The sequence below is a fragment of the Rhea americana genome, unplaced genomic scaffold (assembly GCF_003343005.1).
Source record: "Rhea americana isolate MKP2758 unplaced genomic scaffold, rheAme1 scaffold_7, whole genome shotgun sequence".
In the NCBI taxonomy this organism is placed as follows: Eukaryota; Metazoa; Chordata; class Aves; order Rheiformes; family Rheidae; genus Rhea; species Rhea americana.
The window spans coordinates 5,536,016-5,552,250 of record NW_028186867.1 but is presented as its reverse complement, the minus strand read 5'-3'; the positions used below and the strand labels follow the sequence as shown (position 1 = coordinate 5,552,250).

General features: G+C 36.5%; 1 protein-coding gene across 1 annotated transcript in view; it reads right to left on the bottom strand.

The window, feature by feature from the left end:
- The window catches only part of PRKX (protein kinase cAMP-dependent X-linked catalytic subunit), a 60,688-nt gene that overhangs the window by 41,992 nt on the left and 2,461 nt on the right, over window positions 1-16,235 (bottom strand). The window contains exon 2 of the mRNA XM_085321596.1: window positions 16,090-16,232. Coding sequence (XP_085177722.1) covers window positions 16,090-16,232 — 143 coding nt within the window. The remainder of the gene's footprint in view (window positions 1-16,089; window positions 16,233-16,235) is intronic.

Genomic DNA, 16,235 nt, shown 5'->3' with positions numbered 1-16,235 from the left:
TTTACAAAAATAAATCAACCAACAAATGAAGAGGAATCTTCTCCTAAAAAAAAAAAAAACATTTTAATCTGGAACTCTAGCTGCAAATGGATTTATTTTGATGAAGGGTTAACAAGACCACTGACAATTCACAAGTGGGACAAAATATTCCTCAGAGGGAGGGGGTTTTTTGTATTCGTAAGCTGTATCATCAGATATTCCTGAGAGACTACGGAAAGATGCATCACATATCTAGAATTTACTTTAGGTGCCATTACCCTCCCAGATTCTCTCATACTATATGTATAAAAAATAGTGTAATATTCTCCAAGGAAAGGTGATGAAATCACTGTTGTTTGGCACAAGAATGGACACTAATAATAGCTTGTTATGTGGAGAACATTATGTAAGAAACAAGAAATAGGTCTAAAAGATCCAAGTAAAATATATGATAAGAACTGAATAAATATACTAATACAGATTTTATATTTCAAAATTCCACTCTCAAAATTCCATTCTCAAATAGCAACCAAATAGCAAAATATTTCAGAAGAAAAATCTCCAAAGGACCTTGAGGAAGTTCATTACTGATAAAATGAAAGAAAACATTTTAATACTTAACATTGCTAAAGATATACCATCTTAATGTAGCAGTTCTAGGTTTAATGTAAACACTTTGATACTGCAGCTGAAGAAAACAGTGGTCTGAAATTCATCATGTAATTCAAGATCATAGTTTCTTTTCTATATTGCAAAAACATAAATCTAAACTCATTTAAATTTCCAGTGTGTTTATAGCTTCATTTCAGTCTGTGTGGCTAAAACTACTAGGATATATACATATATATGTGTGTGTACACATATATACGTATACATACATATACATATATACACATACATACATGTATATACATATACATACATACACACACACACACACACACACACATATATATATATATAAATATAAAAGCATGTCTTTTAACTATGACAGTCAAAAGTATCTGGTGATTCCCAAATACGTACAGGGCTTGGCAATGAGATCTAAAGCTCACCAGTCCACGTATTACCTAACTACATCCCTCTCCACAAGTCTCCATTCTAGGCACAGAAGTTTAACTTTTACACGTAGGATATTTACAGTATTGAATATTGCACAGAAACCACGTTTCAGCATTAAAGACCAACCAATTTTTCCCAGAATTTAACACTTAATGTTCTATATGGTCATAAAAAAGTCAAATATATTTATAACAGTAACAGTAGTGAAAACTATTACAGATCTTAGTAATAGAAACAGACTTTCTACCTCAGCATATCACAGTTACACAGGCTTGTTTATTGGTCAGTGTTATAAAGCCTTTTTTATATCCCAATGTTCTCACTTTCCAATCGCTAGAAGTAGTTACATTTATTAATACWCAAATCTTAAAAATTTTCTTTTAGATTTTTGGTTATTTCACACTGCTATTCTGTGAATACCACCAAGTTTGACAGCTTAACAGTTTTGCCAATTTAGAGCAAAGCATTCCATATGTTGTTTCACCAAAGCTAAAGAAAAAAAAATCCTCTGATACATGCAATACATCAAATTTCTTAGAAATATTTAAATATATCCATACGCATATACACACACACATTTTATTTTATATATATGTGTGTGTGTGTATAGAAATATATATACATATATATAAAAAATACACAAAGAGTGAGTGAGTGTGTAAATAGACGCACCCATATGTTACCACAAGTTAACCTATTTTATTGTTCACTGCCATGGCTGCTTCTCACTTTTGCCCTTTCCAATTCTCTCCTCCCCAAAAATGTCAGCATTAATTATGTGAACCTGTTTTTCTATATTTAGAAACAGGATCGCAGGCCACAGGAAACAGAGCAGTGACTAGCAAATTCAACACCACATTGATAGATCAGATTCATGAATTCATGCGCTGTATTCCACATGGCACAGAGTATCTGACATGCCCTTATGGACTCTTAAGTTTCTCAAAAATTGTAGCATCATTGCTTACTAAGAGGTTTGCTCACTATCRGTAGTTGATATAACACATTTCAACAGAGAAGTGTTTTAAATTATTCAAGTTAAAGAACAAACTTTTTAATATAATTTGTAACTCAGGAATAATGCTTAAGAAAATGATGCACATGCACAGATGTGCTAAAATTAGAAGGTAGGGCCAGAAGTGAACACAAAACCCATCTCTCTGTATAGGGTCATTGGCTCAAATACAACCTGTATCAGTTTTGACTGAAAGCTACTGGTCTATTAGTTTATCATCTCTTAACACTTCTTACAGAAGTTGAAGCATTAAGTTTTATACGCCAGGAAAAATGGCACACCTCTGCCATGAAAAAAGATCAATTGTGCCGAACACAAAATATTATTTGGTATACTAGGTACTTACAACTCTACTAAGTGAACTGCAATTTGTTTCAGAATGCTTGAACGTTTCCTAGGTACAAATTAACAGTCCCAGAAGACAGGACAGAGACTGATGAAACTATTTCACCTCTAAGAGATGAAGTCTACGTCACTGATGGAAGAGGATATGAGCATTGCACTATCCAATATATATGTCCTCAGGAGATACCAGAAAAAATTATTAATATAAATAAAAGAAAGGTAAAYACTATCAATAACTTTTAAGCATTATCAACATTTAAGGAGGCCTTACGCAACAATTTTTTCTATACTGTCCTCTTTAGTCATTTACTGAGTTTCTCAATCTTTAAAATGAAATTTGTATACTATTTGCACAATCCTTGGAAAAAATAACTGTACTTTATTGTAATTCTGTAAAAAAGTTTGCAAAAAAAGAGGATTCATCTTGATTATAAAAATAAAGCAACTATGCTACAGAAGGATCTCTGAAGCAAAGCAATCAAAGCTTTTTTTTCCTTCTCTCTGCTCCCCTCCTCTCTCCCCCCCACCAAGCATCCTAGCATTTCCAGGTCTTTTGTATTACTGCAATCACTATCTGATTTGCCTATTTCAAGAATCGTATTTCAGAGAACTAAGGGAGGCCAAGCAACAGAGTTGTGTTTGTTCTCAAACAAAATCTCTTTAATATCTCTACCAAAAATGAAAACCAATTAGGTTCTATCCAACAGTTACAAGCAGCAGCATTTTTCCTCCTACAAACACTTTAAATGCCAAAATACATGAAGATTAGAGAAAGATTTATCAACATATTTCATTACAGGAGATAAACTGTAAGTATTCTATGGCAGTATTCTATGAAGGAACGCCCAGCTTTTGGATGTCAATGAACCCATAGCTGGCAAATTTCCCAATGAAGTACAATGTGAAATTGTTAACATCTCACATTCTGTACTAACCATCAACCAGTATAAGTTCAGATCTTCCTACCAAATCAAGCACTTGTAAAATCTATTTCTTCATATACACTCATCTGGAATATCTAGTTATGTGCCTAGACAGGCTTCCATTTTCTTCTATTCTACTTGTTTTGTTCTGAAAAGAAACTGAGGCAACAGAGACCTACCTGAACAAAAGGGAAGAGTGCGTCAAAACAGCATAAGCCCCTTTACCTTACCCTGCTGTTTCAATATCCATCAAGTTTGATTTTGATTTCTTGAAGAAAAATGCTACTGCACTAGATTTGCACTGTTTCACTTTTAAAGGGGGAATTCAAATATGCAGGATAAAAGATAACGTCTCACCAATACATCCATCTTTGTTATTGTCTGCTAGTCTTCTCTGACTATTCACTCAGTTTAGTAGTCTGTATTTCACTAAGTAGCCTCTTTATTAAAATACAAATAACAACTATGCAAAGAAGTCAATAAAAATGAAACAATATTTGAAGTTAATATGAAAATGTGAACTCTCATCTCCAAATACATGATTTCACAGTATGTCACTTATAATGAACCTTTCAACATCAAGATTCAAAGGGAGATAAAAATTATTTAGACTTTTATGACCAAGGTACACATCCTAGACAATTCTTAAAAGCATCAGGAAACAAAACACATAATCCAAATTCATTTACACTCTGAACTATGCAACTAACTCCTGCTTTAGTTTTAAGTTAGATAGGTTTACCTGAAGAACTGACAGAAAATAAATAAATAAATAAATAAGTTTGTAAGGGACTAGATTGTTTTTCAAGTATCTCATTTCACAATTTTGCTTCTCTACTTAATATTACCATACACAACAAGCTCTTCCCAGTAGATAAAGAATTCCACTGGAAAGGAGTATATTCTGCAGAATAGTAATTCATATGTATTTTATGTTAAAAGAAAATAAAAAAAAAAGCTAAACAAGCCTATTTCTCAATGCTCTGATGTCACTCCAGTTGCACATTTACGAAATTATATCCCAGTTACTTGGATATCCTATTCTCAATTTCTGTTTGAAAAATTATGTCCTTTTTTACACTTCTGGACTATACCACACATTCCAAAACACTTTTCAGATTTCAGAGTTCAAATATACTGTTATACCACAGAATGCACATGACCCACTCAAATTGTCTTATCACTAATTTCCAGAAGATTAATTTCCCATAATTATCCCAAATTTGCCTCCCAAGCCAGAAATGCTCTATCAAACTACATTTTGTTAACTCACAACTGACAGTGTAGTGGGAGCACTGAAAGTTTAGGCCTACCTAACTTCAAAATAAACAACATAAAGGAGTCAAACGTCCTCCTCTCCATCAAAATAATCTTTTGGTTTACAGTAAACACCAGGTGTTATGGATAACAAGAGAAGAGAATTCTAGAAACTCTCTTCACTTACCCATTTAGAACAAAGGACATATTATATATTATATAAAAAGGTACAATACATCACACATACTCCCCCCCAAAAAAGTATAAATATTTAGTTGCAGAATGATATTCAGTTACAGGAGAAAAACCCTTTTCAGTTTTCAAAGACAAATGTAAGTTTAAAGAAAGAAAAGAAACAGCTAAATAATGTCTGTTAACACATAAACCTGTAATAMGGATAGCTTTCACAGGCTTAAATTTGAAGCATCACAACCGCCCTTTCCCCAATATGTGATCTACTTTTCAGCTTACAAAGCAGGGAATAAACACAGCTGACCCAAAAATGGATTTTAAAATAGGTATTTTTAGAAGAAATATAGTTCCATTTCATTTACAGTATTTTGCATTAACTTCAGTGTTAGAAACCCCTCAGATTATTTCCTCAGTTACTTTGTTTTCCAATAGCTCCGTCTTATGGGACATAGTCTTTCACACAGCTTCTTCCCAGCTGCATTTTCTAGCAGAGAAACTACAGAAATAACTTCTAGCAAGGAAAGATTTCCATAACAAGGTCCAAGGAATCACTTCTACTCACTGTGAAATTACTAATGGGGAGCTTTTAAACAGAATCATTTAAATTAAGTTGCAATGCTCGAGATTTCAGAAATACTTTTTTTTTTTAATTGATTACATCTCAAATTACATTATTGCAAAAGATATTGCTGAATGAGCAATATCTGCATAAATGGTCACTAACGTGAACTTTTTAAGTGGATTAAACTATGCTGGTCAATAAAAGAGGAGCAATGCTGTTAATCTAATACAACCGCCACATCCACCACCTCAGACAGTAACAAGCGAGTTGCTTAAATAGAGAAACATAGTGCAGAAGTCTTCACAGGCCTTCAAAAGTCTCAAGAATCCGGGACATCTTTGTAGCATCGGACCACATAGTCAGCATACTGAAACACAGCCCAAAACATTTTGATGAAAGAGGCAACAAGAAGTCCAGTTTAGAAACYGACTGACCAGTAGCTGTGCTAATTGTTGGTTAGTTCTCCACAGACAGAGATAAAACCATGCAATCACCTCCTGCACCCAAAGGGATGCAAGAAGCCAACAGCAAGCTGGGGAGAAGTCTGAGACTAGAAATATGTCATCATTCTGGGATAGGGGGCCAGAGCAGTCTGCTATTACAGTACCACAAGTTTTACATAAATACTATCAGCATCCATGCATCTTATTTTTATATTTAACATCCATATAGCTATTACAGTGCATCCTAATTAGTATATCAGCAAAGTAAATATCTTCTATCAGTTTAGCCTGTTTCTGAGGAGTCTGTGCAGTGACAACTCTCATAAGAGCCACCTAAACAATTTTGGAGTATATAATTTACTGACTACAGCACTAACAGAGAGGCATAAAAAGTAATACTAATAGATATTTTGCTTTAATTCAGGGAGCTCCCTACACCTCCACAATAACATCAGTGTCATTACGGTAAGTATTTCATGTTGCCTGAAGCCCCCACATTCCCCAGTACCAACAGAACAACATTCCAGCAAATGCCAAGAATGCTACGTAAGAAGCTTTGTTTTAATGAAGAACCATTCCAAAACTCAAATACTGCATAGAGGATCCCCTAAAAATGCACAATGCACTTTTTTTTTTTTTTTAAATGTAACAAACCATTACATCCCTTGCAAGAATCATGTAAGACGGGGGGAAGGGTGAAAGGGGGAAGCACATTAGGAGCACTACATATTTTTCTCCTGTATTAGAGGATGTTGAGTGACTAGTCATATCTTGCCAGTAAAATAATACATTACACTGTCATACTACAGCTTTAGTCCTCTTTAATACATACTTAAGACAATGCCAGGACAATATAAGGAAAATTGCAAGATTTAAGTCATATGCTATACTTAAACATATAATAGTTTACATTAATAATAATTAAATTAATAGTAGTTTACATTAAATACTTCTTCTGACTTGAGCAACCTTTCTTCAGTCATTACATCTTTTGAATTCTTGCTAGTTGCACAGTAGAATCAAGTAAACATATACTAGATATGTGTCTTGTCACAAAAAAATTAGCTCAGAAATAATCCTCTAAGGGAGTCAGATGCAGCCTAATTAAAAATAAACAAAAAGCTAGTTTTGTTATATGTTGCAGATTTTTTATTAATAGTTTGTAGAAATAAAGAAGTGCTAAAAGCAGCCAACTAAGAAGTTCTATGCTCTGACTGATATAAAGCAAATCGAAGAAGGAGAATTAGAGTATGGAAAAGTCTATTTTAACTTGCAGAATTTGTTCTGTAAGTTCTATAAATGTTTCCTTACTTCCTATAGGGAAAGCTGCAGCTCATCTCCAAAATGAATGTCTAGAAAAGAAAGAAAAGTGAAGAAGGTTTTACATAAAAGCTAGCCTGTTTGGAAACCATAACCTGTTGGCATATAAGTGCTAAAAAAATACATTGTGAAAAGTAGACTAGTTATCTGGCTTTATTTTTATAAATTTAAACAGTCAATCTGCAATAAAGAGTATTAAAATTGCTTAACGAGAACAGTGCATGACAAATTGATCTTTTTTTTTATTATTACTATTTTGCAATAGAATAAGGGGTACATATAAAAACTTACAGAATGATACCAATGACAGGACCAAAAATTAACCTGACCCCAAACCAAGTGTAACATTCCATTGCTATTGGTATTATACAGAAATATGTTATGTCACCAAGTTTAGTCACGTGGAAACAATGCTTTCTTTACTAATTTTAATATATTGGAGTTATAAATAAATAACTAAACTCACATACTTCTCTTGATACACTTCTCCAAGATGAAGTGTATCAAAGCAGACCAACTGAGTCCCTGGAGAAGAAATTACAACTCATTCGCACAGAAGTTACTGTCAGTCAATTAATGGACCAGCTATCAACTGCTCGGGGTTGGGACTAGAATGAAGAAAGAGGGCAGCCAAGTGGAAAGTTCTCACAGAACAAATGCAATAGATTACCACAATTTAAGGCTGCACAAAGTAGCTGTCAAAAATCACCAAGTAAAAGGAAAAATTTTGAAGTGCATACATTTGAAGAGCACTTCCGCAGTGCAAACCAACTCTTGCAAATGTCCTCAAATTACCTTTAAGACAGGTAGAGATACTAATGCATCCTTCAGCATAAGCAATACCCACAAGCTCAAACAAGCTTATTTTACCAATACAAAAGCACAGACATATTAGCTATACAACCACTGCCCAAACTGGACAGTTTAAATTTATATTAGATATGTCAAGAGCAGACAGCTGTAATTGTCTACAAAGCAGCTATTCCGAATATGCGCTTCTGGACATGCTTCTAATACATTTGGACATACAGCTTCCACATTGTTTTTACCTACTTCACTTATCTTTCAGCCTTTCAACGAAAAAGCTAAGTATTTACACAGATGTAGTTGAATTGCTTAAACTTAATTGTGAAAGCACCAAATTCAGAGTTCACCAAGATTGTAGCCCTTAAATTAAGGAAGGGAAAGCTCAAATTATTCCTAAATAGGAATACGCTACCTTAGTTTTCAGAACTTATTTCAGAGTAGAACGTCCAGTTCAAATCATCCTTCCGAAACAATTTGTATTATCCTCAGAAATTATATTTTTTATTTTGAGATTAAAAATCAGTGCAGTACAACAGGGGTCACAGAAGCATTGTATCTACTTTACAGATCTAAACCCTGTCCTTAAGCCTTTAAAAAACAAACAACCTTCAGTGTTTCAGAGGTAACATTTTTTTCAAACACTCCCCCAAATCCCTCAAGAAGCCTTTAATTTGCTAACTTACAGTCTTATCATCACAACTAATTTAAGTCCTTGAAATATATCATTTATGAAAAGTAAAATAGTAAGCATTATTCATATAAAGGGCAGAAATTTGAAGACTTCCTTTGACCAAACTTAAATCCAGACTACAAATATCCACAGAAGTACACAATGAGAGCCAAATTAACTAAATTCACTGACCTAAATGTTTTGCAATTGTTTTGTTGTTCTGTAACATTCCACTCAGTTTTCAGATATGCCATGTTAGTTTCATTGGCAAGCTCCACATTTTACTAGACACTGCATATCTCACCTGTCTTCTGGGTGAATTTTCTTACCACACTCTTGAGTGTCTGTAGCAAATAAGAGGCTCCACTAAGATAGGGAAAAATCCCTGATGTGCCTCAGTATTAAAAAAATAAAGTAACACACATTTCAAATCAAAATTGAATCACTGTGCTAGCGTGAAGTGCAGTCAACGAACAGAGCTTAAAAGAATCTTATGTATCCCCTTTAAAATATAAAGGGCTTGTTCGTTCATTCACTTGAAAGTTTTCCTCTGGGAAAGCAAAATTATATTCTTATTTTGAGAATTTAAATGAAACATACTGCCTTAGCATCTGAATATGCAACATTTTTGAAGCTGTTAATAAAACCCTCAAGACCTGTGTAGATGTGGGAAGAGGTATATCATGCTTTACCAAGAGAAGACACCATGTTAAACTATTACAAAACAGAACAAGCTAACGTTGAAGATTATTTTACATTGATAAGTATCAACAGTAGGAGAATTATATTGTTTAACCTAAACTAATTTAGTTAAGTACAGCTTACATCCAGACAAGCCTTTTCAGGGTAAATATGAAGTTCCCACCTTTCAGTTTATGAAAATTCAATCTTCATTGCTGTATGCATGTCTAACTCTTCTCCTAACAGACGTGGTATATAAATCCCATCACCCCTCTTCACTTCTGAAGTTTATATATCACAAATGACCTTTAAAGTGGATTAAATCAGGATTAAGTGTTATTTAACCAGGGGTGCATTTCCCTTATTTTCAGCAACATAAAAACCAATACAGCAAGACATCCACCTCCAGAACACTACTCCCTCTGCCCACTAGACAGAGAGTCCAGACATGCACATTCATGTTCATGTATGTTGCCAATCATCAGTATTTTAATTTCTAATTTCCTCCCTTGCAGGGAGGGAAGAATATAGTTTAATTCACATTTCCATTCCATTTCATATTTTCCATCTTTTTGAGTTTGAGCAGACACACACCACTTCCTGGTCAAAGATTTTTTTCAGCARTATCTTCTATTTAAAGCAAACACTTTTTTTTTTTTTGGGGGGGGGNTGGGGGGGGGGGGGAAGTGTTCTTGATTTTGTGGGAAAGGGGTTTTTCATGTTTCCTTTTCCCACAGCATTAGAAGTTAGATCCCAGATTACTTAATTCGTTGCATCACAACAGACACTTTGGGGCATCTCTGGGTTATTTATAGGACTTACTAGATTATTTATATATAAAAGTAGTRTATCTGAGCATCAAAGGACACCCATTCTATAATATGCTGTCAAGTCCACAACATTAAAGAAAGAATTATGAAGTTTCTTCTGCAATCAATTAGATATTTAAATACAATTAAGGCAAAAGAAACAGTCAAGAAGCAAACACTAAGTCATTTATCTCAACAACCGATTTTTTAAACTGAAGATAGTAAAAATGTGAACTTTCAGTTTTCACATACTCAGACTTCTTCCATATGCTTTCTCCCTTTTCTGACTTCTCTTTCTGAAAGACAAAAGAATATTTGTTTCAATCCATTTTTTCAGTCTAATAAGAACCTAATTGGAGAGGACCTGTTGCTGCTCACTCCATAATATTATGCTACTTCAGTTCTCCTCACCAGTGAATTGAAGGAAAAACAACATAATAAAGCTAATTCACACTTGGTCATTTTCTCTGTAGAAGATCAGGTACAACAATAGCAAAGATTTATTTTAGGGCAAGTATGATCTTGTTGAAAAGATAAATTAAGTAAAAAACACATTCCAAGAAAGGAGAGAGAAAATAAAATCCAAATCCTTTAGTCTGATGACTAAAGTCTCAAAGATGTACTAATACAATGGTGAATTTAAGTCACTATTACAGTCACAACACTCATATGATGTTTTCTTTCAAAACTTTGTGTTATGTAAGGATATTGTCAAGTAAAATCATAGATTACTATTCATCATTTCAGTATCAAGGAAAGATGACAAACAGGAAAAAAATCCTCATACACCCTTCAGAATAGTATTTTTAACAGGTAAGAAGCTAAATAGTGAAACTAAAAATACGACTTGCTAAAAAGTATAAATAATCTGAATCCCCTTTAAAAAGCTTTTAAAAAAGTATTTCTCTTAAAAAAAAGACTAGACACTAGTGTTCTTAGCAATTAAAGCAGAACTTCACTATTCTGGTGCAGAATTTTTTGCTTAGACTACATAAAYGGAAAAATATTACTGTGATGTTCTGTACAGAAGAGCAGATTCATTCTCATAGCTTTGGACTACATTTTTACACCTACTGCCCCTCTGACATAATGTAATTTAAAAACATATTTGGCTATCATATTCTATGCCTGTGAAYGCAATGAAATTACATACGTAAGTGTGTTGCTTTGCAATTTTCCCATGTACTTTAAGTTCTCCCTTTGCTCAGAAAAATTAAAATACTGGTTTGCCCAATTCTTTATTCCACATTTGCTTAGTTTAAAGTACTTCATAGGAAGAGTTGTTTAAAAGAATCCTTTCCAATGAAGAYGTTGCTTACTATTAAAATATTTCAATCAATTTAATGGATGTACAAAACCTCATTTACATTTATAATATGTTTCAGTATTCATTGTACTTTGAAAAAAAAAAAAGGCAGGAAACGATCTAATAAGAGAGAAGGCAAAAATTAAATTCGTCATCTTCCTTGTCCTGAAAGTTCTATTTTTCCCTGTTATTACCACACATTTCATTTGGAAGCAAAAAATTTCTTCTCTCATCTTACTTATCCAAAAGCAAAACAATCTCTTCCTTTTTTTTTTTTGTACTTATTATTCTAGTTTATATGAATTAGTTCTTTGCTACAATGTAGCTCAAAAGTTAGTATCTTTGTTTCAGTGTAATATGTAAAGCATTCAATTGCAGCCTCTCTGGCTCCTCTGAATAGTAGGGCACTTTCATTAAATGCTCTTTGCCAAAAAGGATGGTTCAGGAGCTAGACTGCTAGGGTTCACAATCTCTTTCTCTCTCTTCCACAGCCCTTTTGAAGTCTGGACTGAAGAGGGCTCACATAAAATTTATGCAAGTAAATTAATTGCTAACACACCTCTTGGGTGGACCATGAAACTTTAGCAGGTATGTTACACTGAAAAAGGTTAAGGCATTTTAAGTTTTTGATTCTGCACATACCACAACCTTGGCACAGCTGAACATTACTTAAGTCCAARAGAGTTTCACAAAATATTTCAGGCTTGTCTGAGCAAACTGAGTATGCCAAGCAAACCTTCACATTTTAACTTTCTTTGAAAAGAAAATTAATTCAAAAATAGAAGCGGACAAGTCACCTTCAATAGCTCCAGAGTGAGGAGCACACTTAGCTCTAATTTTAGAGGACTAGCCAAAAAACATGCATCTCRGTAGGTTCAAAGCCACATCTTCAACCTCTCAGGAAGTCCCCTTGACGAAAGCTTGGGGGCATGCTAGGGAGATAAATGCCTTCCTACTCACCATGCTAAAACCATCCTCCCTTTTTGCTCTCCTGTCTTCACATTGAATTCTTTGCTAGAACAGGCGTACCTTCCARAAGAAACTATACAGAGTACTCTCAATCCAGCCTGCACTATAGCAATAAGGTTAACAGAGAGTTTCTAATCATCTTAGACTATGAAGGATATTAAAACAGTAGCTCTTACATGCAAAGTGGGCACTATTTCCAACTTAGTTTTCACCCCACAAGTTTTTATTCCATCCTTCAAGAGAAGGCACCTAAATTCAAGGRTGACCACAATTCCATAGACACCTAATTCAAGAGACAAAGAATTACTTAATTCTGGGGGAGGGAGAAATGGCATTTCAGACATATTCCCCTTACATAACTTAAAAAAAAAATCTATAGTTAAGAGTATTCTCAGCAGCTTGCTTTACAAGCCCCATTTTTAGGTACTTAAGTTCMTCCAAAAATTACAGTGAGCAATAACAGATCTAAACCAGATTTGTAGATCCTTTTCTTGGACCAAATAAGTATAAAAAGTCAGATTCACTACCTAGAACAATGAAATTCCTTAGAGGAAKTACTAGCTAGTTCGTAATCTTTACCCTTGAATGGACCAAAAAGTAATGGAGACTATAAGCATCCAAAGACCCATCGTTTAGTTAGCTCAAATATTATTTATACTGCAGCTGTACCAGCATGGAACTCACCTCCCTATTTTGCCACTTTCCAAGCAGGTAGTTTCCAAGACCATGGTTTCTAAGCCTGGGTATAGKCAATAGTGATTCTAGTAGAGATGCATCCTAAAGGCTGAAGCACCCCAGCTGCTATGTTTTCTCTCTCTTCCTCCACTCCTTTATCATACACACATCCTGGTACCAGAACTTCCTGCCCTGTAACTTCTGGTCAGCCCCCTCTCCTTCATAGATGTCTCTAAATCTCAGATGGAGGACACAGCTTTTGAGAACAGCAGCAGAAAGAAAATGGCTATTCTTATCACAGCAGTTACACTGCACAAAGGACTAAAYTGCTGCAGTAAAATTGATGACAGTACACTTATCACCTCATACAGAGAGGTCAGAAAAGTGGAATATGGTATTATTTAGTTAAACTTTTGCTTTAAAAAGTGTAGACATACACACTCTTCCAATACATGTGATATAAACCTAAACTGCATTTAATTTAATAAAAAAATAGGTTTATGCCTAGCCAAAATGAGCTTCTCAAGCTAAATTACTACATATATTCTGGAGTGTGCTGCACTGTTGCAGTATATTTAACTAAGGAGTGCAATGTAGCACATTAGCAGGTGCGTGTAGAATGGCTCAACCTCACACAGAGATACTGGCTCAGATCTCAATGTACTACCAACACATCAGCAAGGCATTGCATCTTTGAGTGTATAAACTCCGYTGCTCAGAGGCAGGTATAAATGTGTTCAGTTTCAGTATCACTTTGAGGCAGCTATTTTGCTTCCCAGTCACAAGGTAGATCTCTTCCCTCTTCAGAGCCTTTTACAGAGGAGCACAGGCATACAGTAAATACACTTAGAAACTAACTTACAATAAGTCATCTCATCTTCTTTGTTTAATGTATTTACTTGGGCACATTTCTGTATCCTTCAAGATTTGTGTTTTGTCTCTCCTGTCCCTACCCATGGCTCTTAAAAGATGCAAATAATGGTTAACTTTTCAGGCAGAGCTAGCAAAGAAAAAAAAATATCAAGCTGAGGGAGACAGGGAGGGAAGAGAGAGTTTCTTCAAGTATTTTGTCAGTGACCTAACAGGCAACAGTCTGCTCTTTTCACCTTGCACTCCCTTTTCCAGCACTGTCTCTTCATATCAAACAGTATTTTTCTTTCCAAGAGGAATCTCCTCTTTACTCTTTGTGGAATGATGACCTTCCTTTTTCTTAAGCTCGAAGCTGCACCTTAAAGAACACTGTAAAAAGATATGTTGTTCAGAAATAATCCTTGTGTCAATTTAAAATATTTCTTCATTTCCTTAGGAACATTTCTATGATAATTAGGCCTTTGTTTAAGAATCAGTATTTTCCTGCTGCATAATGTCATAATCCTCTATGATGACAATCACATCTATAGCAACTAGTTGTGATATCATGAATAGGATTAATCACTTCTAGTGGAGAAGCAGCATCAGAATGCTTTCACACAGTCTTTCAATAATCTTATTTAACTTCTCAATAAGACACCCATTCACGTTTTAACTTGGAAATAYTGTCTAAAAAAGTAACAGGCTTCAGTAGATAATAATGTGGTGTGCATCAATCACAACATTCTTATGCCTTTCCAACAGCATTTTAAAAAATAYAAATCAAACCATCAACTTAACTGAAAARGGSTTTAAATTACACCATCWTGACTGAAGACAACTTAACTACAGCAAGGTTGGGGAAGGAAACTGAAGTTTACAGCACTTACTGGAATAAATCTGTCCAAAAATATCATTTCACAGCTAAATAAATATAATAACAAAAAATCCTTCTGTATAGCTGAATAATCATTCAAACCAAGTGCAAAAGCGTTCATAATTATGCATATATAACCCCCTTCAAGCACAATGCACTGACAAATACCAGAGTGAGTATGAAAACAGTTAACATCACCACAGATGTCCTTTGAGATGTCATTTTATTAAATATATGCATATACTTTGCAATATTGCAGGCAGGGTGGAGTTTTTTTCCCCCCTTTTTTGGTAAGTGTGGTAAATCTGAGGAGCAATTTTGCCTCTTACCAAAATTCTACCCAAGGCAAGACATCTTTGCATCAATACGCAGGGTGACAGCACAGCTCCAGGTTTTTAAATACACCTACCTGCATTTAATGAACCTCTCTGATCTCTTCACCGGCCCTACAGCTGCATTTAAATAATGAATTTCTATCATGATGCAGGCAAATGAAGCTAGCACGTCAATCGAGTTTTTACAACAAAAGGTGTTTAGACTTCAGCGGCGGTTCTGCCTGCTTCACAGACAGGCCAAACCACGTTACAAATTCATTCAGCTGTAGCTCTGAAAACACGGTTATCACACACAGCCAGAGCTGACGATCCCGGCAGTGCTCAGGCTAGTTAGCGCACTGGCACAACAGTGTCAAGGAGGAACAATGCAAGCAGGCTCCTGTGCTCCTCTGCCGACTCCACACACAGCTGCACAACTGCACTAACGCTACCGCTGCCCAGCGCCTTCCTAAAGCCTCACGGCGACCATAAAGCAGCTTGGGAAGAGAAGCCGCGGCTGCTGCGGGAACTCGTGCAAAGCGACGGCTCAGATCACACGCAAGTCTGATAAAAACGGCTCAGCAAGAAAAAAGAAAAAAAATAAATAAAATTTTAAGAAAAACCCAACGCAGCGCCCCGGAACCGTGGACAAAACCAGGACGACAATCCCCCCCCCTCCCCTCGCAAGCGCGACTAACTTTACGCGCGGAGCAGCGTCRGCACCAGGCGGCGGTGGCGGCGGCCTCCGCCCCGGTGCCGCGGCGGCGCGTGCGGGGGGAGGGGGGGGAAGGGGGTCCCCGGCGGCGGCGGCCGGCACCTGCCGGCCGTTAAACGGCCGCGAGTCCCGCCCCGCCGCCCCCGAACGGTCCCAACATCCCCAGCGGCCGCGCTGGGGGCGCCAAGGGGCAGGAACAAAGCGGCAGGCGAAGCGGCAGCCGAGGGGCGGCGGCGGCCGGCGGGGGCCAAAGGCGGGCGGGCGCCGGGGCAGCGCCTTTGTCCCTCCCGCTCCCGCCGCGCCTCCCTGCCTCGCTCACCCACAGTGGCCAGGGTCTCCAGGTCCTCCAGCTTGTAGGCGGCGGGCTCGGGCGCGGCGGGCGAGCCGTGGCCGGCGGGGCTGGGGGACGGCGCGGCGGGCTGAGGCGCGGCGAGCCCCAACGCCGCCGCCGCCTCGCCGCCGCTC